Below are 17,384 nucleotides of genomic sequence, written 5' to 3'. Positions count from 1 at the left end.
AATTACTGAAGCCAGTGGTATGGGTAATAACCCTTTTGAAACAATAAATATAGAAAGATTTTCTTGCTTTTTATATACTGCCCATGTCTTTACAAAAGACTTGAGACAAAATTTCATTGTTTGAGAACATGTATGTGTCAACCTTGAACATCTTTCAGGGTACTTGCAAATCATGTTTTCATTGCATGGCTTTATTCTCTTTGACATGTTGAGATATTCTGGAGACTTGATGATTTCAAAAGTTAATCTGCTTTATTTGAAAATTGGGGCTAAGATAGTTGACTCTCTCTGTGATGTTTTCACAGCCCCTCTGTTACAGTGGATGATCTGAAGAACCTTTTCACAGAAGCTGGATGTTCAGTGAAGGCTTTTAAATTTTTTCAGTAAGTCCATGCTTTCAAGAAATATATTAACATTATTTAATATGATATGCAAATGTTTAAGGTAGCTTAATGAAGTCTTCTAGGGTTGAGAAAAGTTTGTAGGCAAAATTAATTCTATTATACTTCTAATATTTCTCCTACTGTTTTCAGGAAAGATCGCAAAATGGCACTCATTCAGTTGGGATCTGTGGAAGAAGCAATCCAGGCCCTCATTGAGCTTCATAACCATGACCTTGGAGAAAATCACCACCTCAGAGTTTCCTTCTCAAAATCTACAATCTGACTTTTCTGTGAATTTTTCTCCTAAGGCTGGACCATAATTTCAGTAAAACCTTCAGACATAGACTGAAGCACTCAAGACCAATTCTGCCTCTTTCACAAAAATAACTTTCTGAATTTGATATTCGAGTATGTTTAAAAAATCACAGGATGTTCTCTTTTCCCATTTTTTTCCCCTGCGAATTTGTGATCAAAGGTGTGTTTTTCTTTTGTACCATAGTTTCTATGAAAATAACCTTCAGGAAAAAAAATTTTTTTGAATAATTTAATTCCCTATATTAAATTGAATTTCAAGAGGACAGACTTTCTTTTAGTTTGGGTCCAGATCAGCCTTATACAACATTTCTAACCTTCTTTGTACTTTGAGAAATTCAAACGTACAGACTTTTTAAATTACTTGATGCAAGTAATTTAAATTACTTACAACCAAGTTTTTAACTTTATGATTCAGAAGTTTGACTCCTGTGGCAGATTATGTTCATGTATAAGTTACATCAATTATTTGGCATATATTGATACTTACAATACCTAAACAAATTGGGTTGTATTGGAAGCAAGTTTATAAACATGAATGTTTTCTTTCCATTTTTTTTTCACTCTAAGACACTCCTTTGCGTATCTTTGACTTTCTAAGACTATTTGGAAAATGAAGTGTCTCAACTGTCTCTTGGAAAATTAAGTGGAATCCAATCAGAATCTGTTAAGATGTCAGAATAATTAATAATTTTATTAGGAAAAATTATGTTTTAAATTTCAAAATGACACTTACTTGCCTAGTAATATAATATGATCTTGGAAAATTTAAAAAGAAAAATAATCCTACTTATAAACTACTTTTTTATAATTGTTTTCAGAAAAAAGTTTACAGTCTTAAGGAAAATATTCAGGTCTATCATATGGTTTGACAGATTTTTAAAAGTTATTTTTGGTAAGGTCTTCTTTTAGAAAAAAATTAATCTCAAGGGTTTTTTGTACCACTATAATCTCTAATACTTATTCAGAATTACTGTGTATTTACTTAATTTCTTATTATGTGCCTTATTATGTGCTTATGATACAATAGGTTAGAGTTTTATCTAAGTATCTTGAAAGCTATATTGTGGGCTTGGTGAGCGTTTGTTTTTTCTTTCCCTGTTTTGGTAAGGATTTTGAAGTTTTTTTTTTAATTGCAGTTTTAAGTGGTTTTCAGTAAGTAATAGTTTCTATTCAAATTTTTGGTGCTTTGGTGTAGAGATGGGGTGGAGACGGGTGAATGGTTTTGGGACTAACTCAGTGCACACCTGTAGGCCTCTTCACATGGTGACCAGCAGTGGTCATTGCCAGTAATAGCATACCAGTTTGGGGCTATAAAATGCAAGCTCAGTTTCTGGATCTTGTCTGATCTTTATCACCCATTAGAATTTGTCTCAGGATTACTTGATTTTTGTCATAGACTCAAGTGAGAACTTGCTTTTCTTTGTTCGTGTAACTCCATTCCTGAGTGCCCACATACATGGAGTATGAGAAGGTGGGTTCTTTCTCATACTCTGTCTCTGTTTTTGGTTGAATGTAATAGTACGTTTTAATGTTGCTTCAGTGATTGTATAATGTAAAATTGTTTCTTTTTAATTAGATAATTTGCTTTTGTTAATTATTCCTTCAGTGCTTGATCAAATTTTTTTAAAGCAGAATTTGTTAAAAGGGTCATTTTGTCCACCCCTTTTACACTTTTCAGATTCTCAGAGTGGCTCATCTCACCTTTTAAAAGAATATCTCAATCTCTTTGCTACATTCAAGCCTTTAATTTGAACACAGGAAGGTTTTTACAAAAGAAATTTTATAGAAAATTAGAGACTACAAGAGATTTAGGTTGTTAAAAAGCATAGTTGGTGGAACACAAAAGAGGACACCACATTGAGTCCTTTCAAATTGACCCATTTTAGTACTGGCTGAATAAATAGATGTAATCATTTGTCTAGTTTTTATTTTTTCACCTATGAAAAATATTTTCACCAAAACAAAGAGTAAGAAGGGAGGGGAGAAAAGTTTTTTTTCTGTTAAGAAGTCTCCTAAAATTGGCTTAATTTTTTTCCTTCCATACAGGCACTATTGTAATTTTCAATGGCATATTAAATTGGATTATTTCTTCTTCTTTTTTTTCTTTTTTTTTTTTTTTTGAGTTAACTGTGTAGTTTTAAATCTTGATACTCATGACATTCAGTGCAAGTGTAGCAAAACTGTAGCAGAATGGAGATCATAATGGTGTTGAATGTAATTTTGAAGTAGGGAATGGCCTTTATATCTGAGAACATTTGAATCCTTTTCAGGGATTTGTGTGTGTATATACATACATACACTGTTCTTATGTTGTACATACATATGCATATTACATACATTATAATTTATTGACGAAATAAATCAAATTAAGATTTGGAAGATGAGATATTCTTGTTTAAAATCGTTGTGTTTGGAACCGTCAATTTGTGTCTAAAATTAGCTGTAGCACATGGATGTTGTCCATATTGGGCTACTTGCTCTTGGAATTATAGAGGTCTACAGTATTTGTGTTGGTATAGTTTCTGTAAAAAGATTTTAAAATATCAGGGTAGTGGAAAAATTAGATCTTTGTATTTTTGTTTGGCATGCATTTATTTGATATCTTCTAATAAGCACTGTTTGTTTTCACTGTTGAGCTGTCATAGTATCCTATTTTTAAGTTTATTTACTTTATTTTAAGGAGTATTGTCTTACCACTTTTGGAGGTGTCTGACTTTGACACAACATATGTATATATTCAGGACTTTAAAAAATAGCAGTACACGTTTAACAGTAGCAATTTATGCCAAAAAGTTTTACTTTGAGATTTAAATCACTTACATTACAGTAAATTGTGTTTTGTGTGAGATACAAATAGAAAAATGACCCAGTATCTTAATTTGATACCTTACTGGGGAGTATCAGAATTACACAGTAGCTCCTACAAAATGCCATAAATTCATTCTATAATGCCATTTGTAGTGGTGTTTCTGATTTTGTTGTTGAAAGTTGCAGATCTCTCTGTTTTAGAGACACAGTTTCTGCCTGCCTAATTCGTTATGGAATTATAAAGTAATGCCTCCTTTGGCTCCACCTAGAATGGTGGCCATAGGTTCTGTTTCGTCTGATTGGAAGAACTCTCATGAATGTCTCTGTTCAGTTTTATATAAACTTTTCAAAGCTTCCATGTCACTGGACAGCAGAGTTTATACACTGAGTATATTATCATGTAATTCCTCTTCTGTTCCCACTAAATATTTCTGCACAAAAGATGACAAGCTCAAAAGTATGTGTTTTTCTCTCCAATGAGTCACTTAAAAACCCTAAGTCTGCCGAACTATCAGCCCATCTCTTAGAGAAAACCTAATGTGTACTGCTATTTTTAAAACCAAAAAGACAGCATGACTACGCGTAAAAAGCATTTTTCTTAGCCTTTCTTTTGTCTTGATATGTTAACAAGAATAAAACTGCCGGACTTAAAATATTCTACTATTGTGCTAGAAGAAATACAGTTTAGACTGCATGAAACTTTTCCTTGAAAGAAAATATAACTCAGCTGTCTTTTAAGAGCTGGTTATCTACAAGACTATTTGCAGTCTTTTTTCAGAGCAAATTTTAACAGCTAGTTGTGAATGGTTTAAAAAATAGAAAATTACTAAAATAATAGTTTTGGGGGTTTTATAGAGGGAGAAAAACAACACAGGACCAAAGTTTATGTGCCTTCTTCAGTAGTCTTAATTGATCTTTTCTTCCTATTTGAGACTAAGGTAGTATCAGTATTCTGGTTTTCAGGAAATGTATACTATATAGTTTTAAAAGAATGTTATCCCACAGACCATCCATTCAAGCAAACAATTGTAACTGTAAAGTAGAGTCTCAGTTACACGTTTTGTCTTTATCACATAATAGTCATTGTATAGCATCGTGCAGGTCCGAGAACAGAGCTGCTCTAAATCTTTGTGGTAGTCATCTTAGTTTCTGTAACCTGAGGCATATGTTCCAGAGAGCAGGGATACTTGTCTGGTCCAGTGGCCTTGGTGTTAATAGTCATGATTGAAAGCTGCTTATGGCAAGCTGAAATCAGCACTGCAAACAGATTTTTGTTGTTGTCTTGTTATTTTTAGTTCTTGAATCTATGTAGTCGTTACAACAACAAATATTTAAATAGCTATTTTTGATGTCATTTAAAAAAAATCATACTCTGGCCTTTTTTCTCCTTACCATTGTTTACCCAGATCTTTAAAAAAATTCATCCGACATTCAGAAAGTACTAATTATAAAGATTGCTGACCAAGCAAAGTTTTGCATCAAAATGTCACCTCATTGCTCTGACCAAAGACTGACTGTTCTGGTTTAACTCTTCTCTGTTAAACATTGTTTTCCCAAGCTCCTTTCTGAAAGAAGACCCAGTGCAAAGCGGCCTTTATTTTCTATTTCCTATCGGTGAATAGACTACTTAGAGAAAATGGGAGTTTAAATGTGAACAGAATGGATTAGGATGACAAGAGTTTGATGGGTTTTTTCAGTACTGTATTTAAGAAAAAAAAAAATAGCACAGCTAGGAGCCTCTGATGTTGTCTAGTGTTTTACGTGGTCTGTTCATAAAATCCCCTTTTTTCAGTTTATAAGAATGTTCATCTAACAGAAGAAAATGCTGTAAATATTTGTAACAACATTTTTTTTAACCAGGCCAAAAAAGGAAAAAAAAAAACGGTTTTTGGGAACAAGTTAACATATAAAGTGATTTTATATAAAACATCAGTTGTCTTGTATATTTTGATAAGCAACAGAACCAGCTTTTATTTGTAACACAGTTTGTGGCATTGGAAGAAAAAGACTCTGTGATTGTTGAAGTGAATTATGTTATAAATGCAAAGAGAAGATAAAATATTAAAAAAAATATTTTCTAAGTGCGTAGTGCATGGTTAATTCAAGCTTCTGTACACTACAGTATATTCCATTTTCGTTCGGTTTGTATATTTGCTGACTATTACTTGATATCTCAAAGCTCTTTTCCTAACAAGTATAGCATTGTAGCATGCCTTTTAATAAATGTCATGACATCTGTACTCTCTTAAGATTTTTTTCTGTGTTCTTGTCTGTACTTTGGGTTTCCCCTTGTCTTACCTGTAATTCTAATGACGTCATATTTTCTTTTCTTTTTCATAGCCATCATCCAAACTTGTCATAGCTAGAGAATAGCAAGCACTGCTATATTCATACAACTTTAAAAACTGAAAAACCTTAAGTCAACTAATCACCTCTCTTTTAATTAAGGAACAGTTCTCATTTTGAGAAATGAAGTGCTTTTCTAAGTGTCCAGTAATGCAGCTTCTTCAGTGTCACCCCCCCACCTTAGTACAAGTACCTGTTGGCACATTTTCGTGAGTGCTGTCTTTCGCTCTCTTTAGGTGTATCTGTCTGTCTCTCTCTCTCTCTGTCACTCACACTCTCATACACACACACACACACGACATATGTGCAGTGCCGAGCAGGAGTTGGAACACCTTCCAGTTCAATGTTTGGCTTCCTTATGGAGTTGGTATACATAAATTTTGAGACATGCGGTGTGATCTCAAACCAAGTTTGTGTTCTTTTTAATTAAAAGGTAACATAGTTACGAGCTGCCTATATTTTGCTTTTCCTTAGATGTTTTATTTCGAGGTTCTTCAGAGCGGTATTGGATTGTAGGAGTCTAAGCAGTCATTTAATTTTTTACTCTAGGATCTTTTGGAAGTGGGAATTTATTTCTAATGGAATAGAAAACTAGGTGACTACTACTGATCTTTGCTGGCTCATATAAAATTTGTTCTTCATTAAGTATAAATGTAACTAGATCAGTTTTTTTGAGCATGAGGCATTTTTATCAGGAAAAGAGAAAATAACCCTGTGGCCAAATAGGTTTTTATAAACTTGCTTGACCTTGAAATGCTTATTTACACAGTGGAGGGCTTTGAACCATCAGTGAGTCACACAGTTTTGAGTATAAATAGATCTAAGAGACCACCAAGTTCAATTTCCACTTTTTAAAGATAAGCAACACAGAGAAGGAAGTCACTTGCCCAAGGCCACATGCCGGTTGATGGCAGGGTCTGGACTAGAACGCAGGTCTCCTTGACATTACCCAGCACTCTCCATTGCACCCAGGGGTTGCAGTTCTGTCCTGCCCAAGTGCTGTGAGGGTTATGATCCAGAAGGTTTATACACGGATTTGGGGTGTTATGTCCTCTTCTGAGAATTGCCAGAACCAATTGAAAAGCATTTGCATACATGGTGGAGGTGTTTCTGTCTGCTGAAGGGTAAAAATGCCTACCTACTTATGAAAATTTTAAACTAAAAGTGTACTTTCAAGTTGTAAATTTGAGAAAACTCTTTAAAAAATGTAGTTACCATTTGTGTTACTTTGCTAGGACTGATAACAAAGTTCCACAGATTTGGTAGCTTAAACAACAGACGTGTATTTTCTTACAGCTTTTTTAGAGGTTAGAAGTCCAAGGTCAAGGTGTCAGCAGGGTTGATGTCTTCTGAGACCTCTTTCCTTGACTTGTAGATGGCCATCTTCTCCTGGTGCCTTCACGTGGTCTTCCCTCTGTGTGTGTAGGTGTCCTAATCTCTTTTTATAAGGACACCATTTTGGATTAGAGCCCGCCCATCTGACCTCATTTTACCTTAATCACCTCCCTAAAGGCCCCACCTCCAAATACAGTCACATTCTGAGATACCGGGGCTTAGGACTTCAACGTAAGAATTTTGAGGGGACACAATTCAGCCTAGATCACTTTAATAAAAATCACTCCTCCATCTCCCTTAGTACTAATTGTACCAGAATTGAGCTAGGTGCTGGGGAAATAACCAAGAGTTAGGGACATGGTGATTTACCTTTTAGAACTGTGTGGTCTAGTGGAAATACCAGCCGGAATCTGTAAATCAAATAGTCTTGAACTCTTGCCCTCAATGGGAAGCCCTCAAAATGGATCATGAGGACTCTCTCTAGGCCATTCTAGTCAGAATTCATACGGCTGAAGCTGCTGTACAGCTGATTATGAACATGCAGGAACATACACCCTGCAATAATTATCTATCCTTTACTCTCAAAAATAAGCCATTTCAGAGCAATGGTCTTTTCTAAGACGTATGCCGTTACTTGAACAGTGCAGAAATAATAAAGAGAACACCATTCAGCAAGCTGTGCTCAATTTTTATTGCCCAACATTTGCATATCACTGAGCTGGGACGCTGTATTAGGAATGGTTAGGAGTATTAGACCCACTTCGTGTGCTATTTGATCCTACATCGACAGATTTCTTTCCTATTTCAACTTCTAATGGAAACTCTTCACTGTTCTTATCAAAGCAATTTATACTGAACTGATAAAATTCTAGTAACACTTTTCTTGGAATCAGCGCATTTGAAATCATTGGGTTTGGATGCAGAACGCCTGCCTCTGCTGATGTGAAAAAGTATAATTAAGCAGGAAACATTATGATTCTATGTTCCATAAAGATCCCTGTATCTATCTTCTTTCATTCCTGTTTGTTCTAAGGATATAGCCAGGAACAGGAAAAAATCAATGGTTTTGTTGGAATAAATTGCCTGCAGTTAGTAAGCACCTATATCCTATGCCTAAAGTTACAGATTTAACTGCTACACCCTTGATCCTGCAGAAAGCAAGTGGCAAATGCTAACCTCCAAAGAGACTGTCTTTAACTAAATGACAGCCGGTGTTACTTATATTAATGTTAGACAAAGTATGTGTTAGGGCAACAGGTACTATTAGAGATAAATTTCATGATGATACATTTGTATAATGGAATATTTTATACAAATGAAAACAATAAAGCTGCATAAAAGCTTTGGAGAAGAATCTCACGTCATGTTGAACAAAGGAAGCCATACACAAAAGAATATATAATGTATAATTTATTTAGATCAAGTTCAGAAACAGGATAGTGGTTACCTTTGGGAAGGTATCTGAGGGTGTGAGGAGAGATTTCTGGTCTGTGGTTAATGTTTTATTTCTTAACCTTTGTACTAGTTACCCAGGTGTGTTTACTTTCTGATGATTCATTGAGCCTGTACATTTAGGATTTGTACATTTACCTGTGGAGTATACTTCAATTAAAAGGATTTTGAAAAATGATTGTAATTGAGCAAGAGCTAAACCATTCTCCTTGCTGCTTAGATCAGCTGACTATTCCACCCAGTAAGAAAGACTGTATTATAAAGTATTCAAGATACCACGTCCTGAGTTTTCACCATGACACTCTCTCGCATACGTATATATTGTATTTCTCTGACAAAACAAAAAATACAAACTGTGTTTTTGAGTAAATTTTACATCTTTGAAAGGTTTTACATCCCACTGGATTAAAAAAAGATTTCCTTAGTACACTTTAGTTTTGTTTTTGCAAATATAACTTGATCTGGTAAGCTGTTTGATGTCAAACCCTTACATATTTCCATTAAGAATAGCCAAAAAGATCTACCTAGCTCTCTAGCATCCTAAAAAGAGACTTTTATACATAAGGTTTAGGAAAACTTCCTGTCATTAAGATTCTTAAAACATGTACCAATTAGTATAGTATGATGAAGCCCCATGTACCCAGCACCCAACCGCGACTAGTGGCCAATCTCTCACCTGTTCTTCATCCCACTTCCTGGATTATTTTGAAACAAATTCCAGTCATATAATTTCACCTCTAAACATTTCAGTATGTATTTCACTATGTACACATTGCGATGTTTGATATGGTCTTTTAATAGCTTCCCTTTTCATCCTTTTTTTTTTTTCCTCTTGCAACTTATTTGTTGAAGGAACTGAGCTCTTTGTTCCATGAAAATTCTAACAATCTGGATTTCACTGATTATGTCCCCATGGTGTTATTTAATATATGTCCCCACCTCAGATTTTGTAAATTGGGAGCTGGTTCTTTCCTTACTACCTGCTTGCCCCCCCCCCCTCTCTCTTCCCCAGGAATGCTGTATAGATGGCACTGGGCACTTAGGTAATATGTCTTTTCTTGTGATGGTAGTAACCATTGACCATCACGTAGATCTACTACCATTTAGCAATTGCAAAACGGCAAAGCTCTACCATTCCTTTTGCGTGCTTTGTTTAGTTTACTTTTATATAATAAAAGAAACTTCCCCAAATCTACTATTTGGTTACTCTGAGGTACAGTTTCTATGGGAAAGACAAGATAAATGCTTGATTCTTTCACTTGCCTGTTTTTGAAATGATTGTGTTAACTATTATGCTCCAAAAAATTGTTCACCTTGATTTTTTTTAAGTCTGTGTCTTTATGGGAAATTTCAAACATTTGTAAACCACAGACTAGTATAATGATACTCATATTCCTGTCACCTAAATTACACAATTCATATTCAGTGTTTTATCTCCTATAGCCCTATTCATTCTCCCCTTCTACTTGGAAGATTATTATCTGTTAGTTCATTTTATATAGTAGTTTTCAAACTGGTAAAAAAAAAAGTTTATAACATTTAAAAATCTCTGTCTAACTGGTAATAATAGCTATTTTTTAATTGCTGGTTTTTTTTTCAGCTGTGCCTTTTCCCTTTGTTTAGCCATCTTGCCAGAAGAATTTTCAAAGGACCTGTTTTTCACCTGTTTTGATCCTTCAAAGAAGTTTATTTTTTAATTCATTAATGACTTTTTTTAATGCTATCTTTGGTTTTATTTTCTGGTTCTTCTGCTAAAGATTTTTGATGTGTTAATCATAGCTGTCTGCTTTGATTGCCTTCTTTATCCTAAGGATTTCCACTGCATCTCTATCCTTTATGACAAAAACAATAAATATGGGCTTGAGAATGAAATAAAACTACGTAGGATAAAAACTTACTTCAGAAAAAAAAAAAGGTTTAGGATTGCCTGAATGATTCTCTCACCCCTATACCTCTTATTCCTGTGCGACTAGAGTAGGCTGATTTGATAAACAAATATATTTACCAGAGGGTTCAAAGTGGTAAATTTTACTCTAGCTATGCCGTCAGGGAAGTGTATAAAGTTCTGGTATGTCCTTTCTTTCAGCATGATACTAGCTTATGAACTAATTCTAAGGAATTTACCAGACTCACTGACATCTAGTGTTTTTAAACATCTCCCTATATGGTTTAAGAACAGTGGCTATCAGCCCCAGATTTTCCAGAACAGGCATAAGATCTGTATTTTCAGTTCATGCTTCCAGTTTTGTTTTGTTTTTCAAAAATATAGTTCTTACAGCTACAGAATTAACTGTTAGCCTGTGTGGTTGGCATATGACAAGTTAGCTCACTTGTAGACTAGTTTAAATTCTCACAAAGAAAGGCATCAAGACTTGAGACATTTCCGGCTTCTAGCGGTAACCCGTATTCCCTAAGCAAGCAGAGTCTCCTTAAACAAAGCCCTCATGCAGAGACCAGTGTACAGTAGATTAATAAATAAAGTGAATAAATACAGATTTGCCGATTCCTTACAGCTGGTAGGAGCATCTGGTGAAGCCAGCTCCCAATTTTTTTCCCTTGGCAGTCCCTATCCTTCACCCTTGAAATAAAACTACTGAGACCATGACAGGTAGAACCCTGGTACTTCTGGTGACTTTGTAGGCAGCAAACTGGTCTGTTGATAGACCAACACCTTGTCTAAGCCAAGCTGCCAGCTGATCACTGAAATAAACAGGTTGCTGAGTCAAAACAGAAGGAAATGGGGGCCCTGCCTCAACCTACCAAAACCCCTACCCTCTGCTCCGCTTCAGGGCTTTGGGAGTTCGGTGACAAACTCCAATTGCACATCTATCTTTCAGAGGTGTATGTATTCACAGGTCCCTACCCTTACTGAAACTATTGCCTCTGAACTATACATTTTTGGGGGTAGCCATAACTTCTTCCATGATGACCCCCAAAAGCATAGATTTCCCAGATATGATCAACCCCAAGGAAGCCAAAATATCCCCTTGCACAATATATTCGTTTGCTAGAGCTGCCACAGCAAAGGACCACAAATGGGGTGGCTTAAAAAGCAGAAATTTATTTCCTCAAACTCTCGAAGTTAGCTGTCTGAGAACAAGGGTGTCAGCAGGTTTGGTTTCTTCTCTGTGTGTGTCCTAATCTCCCATATGGACAACCAGTCATACTGGATTAGGACCCACCTATCTGACTTCATTTTACCTCAATCACCTCTTTAAAGGCTCTATCTCCAAATATAGTCATATTCTGAGGTACTGGGGTGTTAGGGCTTCAACATGAGAATTTTGAGGGCACACAATCCATAGCACACATTTTTTCCTTAAGAGCTCGTGACCCTGCTAAGAAACATGAGGACCTTGGGAGCCAGACTCCCAGAAAAGCTGTTTATTCTTTCATCTTATTGACTGAGGCCTGTGCTGTTTGTGCAGGAAAAAGAGAATTGAGGTTTGAGCAGCAAAATTCTTAAATTGTTAAAAACAATTCTCATACGTAGTGGACATGAGTTTAAGTTTTACTTAACTCATTAATGAAGGAGTTGGCAGAATGACAGCTGGAAAAAACAGAATTAGAAGGACTAGGTTTCATATAATTAGTGGGGATATTCTGAAATGAGGTTTCTAATTTAAAAATAAAACCATTACCTAAACAAGCAATTCTCCAAGGAAGACATACAAATGATCAATAGGCACCTGAAAAAATGCTCAATATCACTAATTATCAGAGAAATGCAAATCAAAACTACAATGAGGTATCACCTCACACCAGTCAGAATGGCCGTCATTCAAAAATCCACAAATGACAAACGCTGGAGAGGCTGTGGAGAAAGGGGAACCCTCCTACACTGCTGGTGGGAATGCAGTTTGGTGCAGCCACTGTGGAAAATAGTATGGAGATTCCTCAAAAGACTAGGAATAGACTTACCACATGACCCAGGAATCCTGCTCCTGGGCATATATCCAGAAGGAACCCTACTTCAGGATGACACCTGCACCCCAATGTTCATAGCAGCACTATTTACAATAGCCAAGACATGGAGATAGCCTAAATGTCCATCAACGGATGACTGGATAAAGAAGATGTGGTATATTTATACAATGGAATACTACTCAGCCATAAAAACCGACAACATAATGCCATTTGCAGCAACATGGATGCTCCTAGAGAATGTCATTCTAAGTGAAGTAAGCCAGAAAGAGAAAGCAAAGTACCATATGAGATCGTTCATATGTGGAATCTAAAAAAAAGAACAAACAAAGCATAAATACAAAACAGAAACAGACTCATAGACATAGAATACAAACTTGTGGTTGCCAAGGGTGTGGGGGGTGGGAAGGGATAGACGGGATTTCAAAATTGTGGAATAGATAAACAAGATTATACTGTATAGCACAGGGAAATATACACAAGATCTTGTGGTAGCTCACAGCAAAAAAAAATGTGACAATGAATATATGTATGTTCATGTATAACTGAAAAATTGTGCTCTACACTGGAATTTGACACAACATTGTAAAATGATTATAAATCAATAAAAAATGTTAAAAAATATAAATAAATAAATAAAACCATTAATCTCTGCAGGCGATTAAACCGTAACATTTGAGGTTCTCTTCTCTACTGGATAGTTGAAAGAAAAAATCACACCCTTAACAGTTTTTTACACGTTAACCTCCCATGTTACAGGATTGTTAGTCACATAATCATCATTTTGTATTATTTCAAAGTTTTACTTTTCTTGAGTGAATAAAATCGCTGCTTAGAATCTAATACACATTGTCCTTTATCCTGAGCCTTCTTGAACGACTTTGCCAGCCCTGGGCCTTGAAAGAAACAGTTCTAAGACCGGCTTCTGGCATGACAGCATGAAGGGCTCCACTGAAGGGAAGGGCTTCCCAGCAAAACGTGAAAATCATGTTTAAAACAACCATTTAAGAACTCTGAAAATGGTCCTAAGGATAAAAAATGCACCAAGAAACATGTATTCAAGGACATCTGTAAAAACTTGGTAAGAAAGGTCAGAGTGTTTGATGCTTGAACCGAGGTGGTTCCCTCTGTCCAGTCCCAGCTCAGACACAGCAGGATGCAGCCAGGAACACCCCCCAGAGGGTTTTCTTCCTGGGAGGAGCAGAACAACAGCTTTTCTCACCCTGCCCGCAGCCGACTGTTGCTGAGGCAAAATCCCGAGTGTGGTCAAGAGGTGGGGGCTCCCTTCTTCCCCCCAGCCCCCAATCGTGGAGCAGAGGCTCGTCCTCAGATGTGGCGTGTTGGGAATACTGGGCCCTGTCACCTTTGCCCTGGTTTGTGCAAGGGTTGTTCCACGCCGGGAAGGGCAAGCCAGGGGGACCCCGGGCTGCTCCCCACTGACAAAGACTCTGATCGACCAGACTGTAGCCAGTCTCCACTAGGAGACTCTCTTCTTGACTAGGCCTCCTCCTTGGGCCTGACCTCGAGAGCCCAGTAGTAGCAAGAAGTCGGTTTAGAGAGAATCTCCCTCTCCTTGACGTCTGATCACTCTGGCCTACCCTCATCAACTGGTCCGTCTAGCAAGAACTCCCCCACCCTTGATGTCCCCTCTTAGTAATTTTTCATCCACCATCCTACGTCCACACCAACCTGCTTCTTGGCTCTATAAATCCCCACTTGTTCCTACTGTATTTGGAACTTAGTGACACATGACACCTATTGTGATAATCCTGATTAAAGTCTTCCTTACTGTTTTAACAAATGCCAGAATAATTTTTCTTAGCTGCCCCCTCCCTCTTCGACCCCCCACAACAGCTGAGAGCTCAGCCCCTGCAGTGGGGGTGTCACTCAGCAAAAAGCTTACTATTGTCCCCCGTCCCCAGCTCCAGTGCCCTGGCTCAGGGATTGTGCACAGAGGGAGAAGCAGGCCATAAAGCAGGTAACTACACAATCTCCGAGTAGAAGCAGTGTGTCAGGTAGAAGTACTTTCAGCTGCAGGTCACCAATAACCCAAAAACAGTGGCTTAAGCTAGAAAGATACTTTTATTCACATAAAGAGTCTGGTGTTAGCAAGACCAGAGACGGTGCAGTAGTTCCACAGTATTGACAAAGAACTAGTCTTCTCTCACCAGAAAAAAAGAAAATAAAGTATATGAAGTTGTGTGTTAACAGAGTGACTCTTTTCCCAGGAGATAGATAGATAGATAGATAGATAGATATATAGATAGATAGATAGATAGATAGATAAAATCATCACACTGTACACTCTCCTCTTATAAGGACACCAGTCATATTGGAGTGGTGCCCCATTCTTATGACCTCATATAAGCTTCATTACCTCCAAATACAGTCCCATTGGGGATTATGGCTTCAATCTATGAATTTGGGGGATCGACACAATTCAGTCCATTACACTTGGTGTTTTGGTTGCGTCTCTATAAAATGGGAATGATAATAATACGTTTTTAACAGAGTTGTGAGGAATACATAAGTTACTATACATAAAGTATTTACAATAGTGCCCACATGTGGTAAATGTTACCCAAACGCTATCTGTTGTTGACCAGTTGTCTGTTCATCCAGGTCCTCAAATGATATTTTTGATTTTCATCTCCCCAGAAGGAAATGCTCCACACCCTCCAACTAAGTCAGGAATTTGAATTGAATAGGGTGCTGTCAGCATGGCAGAGCCTCTGCAGATAGCTCCTCCTTACCCCTCCACCAGAGTCTTTTCAGCACTATTTTTTTCATTTGCAGCAGTCTTTCTCACCTCTACTCTATTCTCCTTTGACAAACATACACATCTCATGCTTCCTCTAGGGCCATTAGAGGGTTTATCCTAATATAAACATCATGGCTGAAAACAAATAAAACACTGGCAATTTGTTGAGAACAAATGTATTTTGGTCTTTAAAAAAAAAACCCATGTTTTTTTAACCTTATTCAGGTGGTTATCAATGTAAGCACGGAGTACACAGTTTGCCATGAAAGCCTTTCATCTTATGCAGCCGGGAAGGCACAGCATTTTCAAAGTTAAGTCCACCACTGCTTGGTTTACACAGCCAGAGGTGCAGACAAATCACCTTGGCAAATGTACATTGATGGAAATCCTATGATGGCATACAGCTAGGTGCTCCTCTTTGTGATAAACTGGGAACTACTTTACCCCTAAATTCTCCAATGTGCTTTTCTAAATATCTTCTCATGTAACTGATTCAACCTTGTGTTCACTTAAACCCTTCCTGAGATTTTTTTCCTGGCAAAGACTGGATATCAGGAAGGAAGAGATTTCCCCCGGCGTTTCCCAAAGGAAATTTGGGTGTACCCCTGACACGAGGAAAAGTTAGCCTGAATTAATCCCGCAGCTGGACTGGATGGGGCTGGAATTTGTTTCTCTTGGAAGCCAATCTCAAAACCCTTGTCCTTTAGAGCATCATCAAAATGAGAAAATGAAATCCATTTCAATATCAACGGGAAGAATCTAGAAGTGAGTTTTGTTATAAATGCTTAAAGGAACAAACAAGCTTGATATCTTGAGCCTGTATATTTCAGATTCAATGTCTTCAGGGCTTCGATTCTACATTCCAAACAAAACAAGCTCAATTGCCAGTTAGGCCTTTTCTTTTTTTAATTTTTGCAAAAGTTAGCCTCACCCCAGAGTAGGGTAATAGTTTCTAAATTTGACCAAGGGAATATTTCTTTGGCCACCCATGAACTTCAGTATGAAACTGAAGAAATTTGTAGAAATATGGCACTGGCATGCAGAGAGTCACAAAAATAGGCAAACAATCTAGTTGTTTTCTTCTCTCCCACCTCCCACCCCCCCATCGCCTTGATGGCCGGTAGTCCGGGTTCCCATCCCCTCCTACCTGCCCCCGAGATCTCCCTCTATCCACGATCCACCATCTCTATCCGTTGGCCCTTCTCTCCTGTTTCTCCCACCTTAACTGCTCTGCTGGATTTTCCTATCAGCCTTGTAAATATGCTCAAGTCTCTCCCGTCTTAAAACAAAGAAATAAAACCCCCAGTGTTCCTTTGCCTTCCGTTCTCCAGCTCATCTTCCCCTTCACAGCCAAACTTCCAAATAGAGTTGTCTTGCTCAGCCTCCTCCTCTTCCTTCACTCATCAAAGCCACCCCTTTTTGGAATTGGAAGAACTCTAAGTCAGAACTTGCTTTAAAATAAAAACCTATACTCGCCTTAAAACAGAGAACACTTACTCTGTGCTTGCAATAGGAATGGTAGCACAGTTGGTACCAAATGTACATACAGATGTGTGCCAAGCGCCGTCTTTGTCCCTCAGCTTGTTCTCAATGCTTCCTCCTTCCATGTTCCCCACATGCCTGTCAGCCTAGTGTCCCACTTGAATCTCTGTATTTTGTATTAGGAAATGAGTTTTTTAAAATAAAATAAAAATATTTTCAATGTTCCACCCATTCTGAGATTCTGATATGCACCCTTCCCACCCCCTGGTGAGAATCACTGATCTAGAGAGAGAAAATGTTTAGGGAAATAATCATTTCTTTTTTCCTCTAGGTGGACTATGGGCCCAGACTTTCTGCATCAGTGGCAATGACATTGCGAGGAAGTACAGATGACTAGGATGCAAACTCAGCCTTGCAATTAGGGCTTCTGAATGCCAGTGACCTTTTTCTTTCACAGTGGAAATGTCATTGTCATGTTTCTCTTTTAATTTGTGACTAAGAATGAATGTCGTCACCCACAATCTCTTGCTCAGAAGAGGTTACCAGTCACTATATAGATAACACAGCTACATGTAATT

General features: G+C 37.3%; 1 protein-coding gene across 4 annotated transcripts in view; it reads left to right on the top strand.

Moving 5' to 3' along the window:
* The window catches only part of PTBP3 (polypyrimidine tract binding protein 3), an 89,373-nt gene extending 83,627 nt beyond the window's left edge, over window positions 1–5,746 (top strand). For all 4 annotated transcript variants that reach the window (XM_072959929.1, XM_072959927.1, XM_015248349.3 and 1 more), the window contains exons 13-14: window positions 306–383; window positions 534–5,746. In XM_072959929.1, the coding sequence (XP_072816030.1) occupies window positions 306–383; window positions 534–666 (211 nt within the window). In that variant the 3' untranslated portion in view covers window positions 667–5,746. The remainder of the gene's footprint in view (window positions 1–305; window positions 384–533) is intronic.
* Window positions 5,747–17,384: the final 11,638 nt, after the last annotated feature.

Source organism: Vicugna pacos, chromosome 4 (genome assembly GCF_048564905.1).
Source record: "Vicugna pacos chromosome 4, VicPac4, whole genome shotgun sequence".
Classification (NCBI taxonomy): Eukaryota; Metazoa; Chordata; class Mammalia; order Artiodactyla; family Camelidae; genus Vicugna; species Vicugna pacos.
This window is presented reverse-complemented; position numbering and strand designations above follow the sequence as displayed.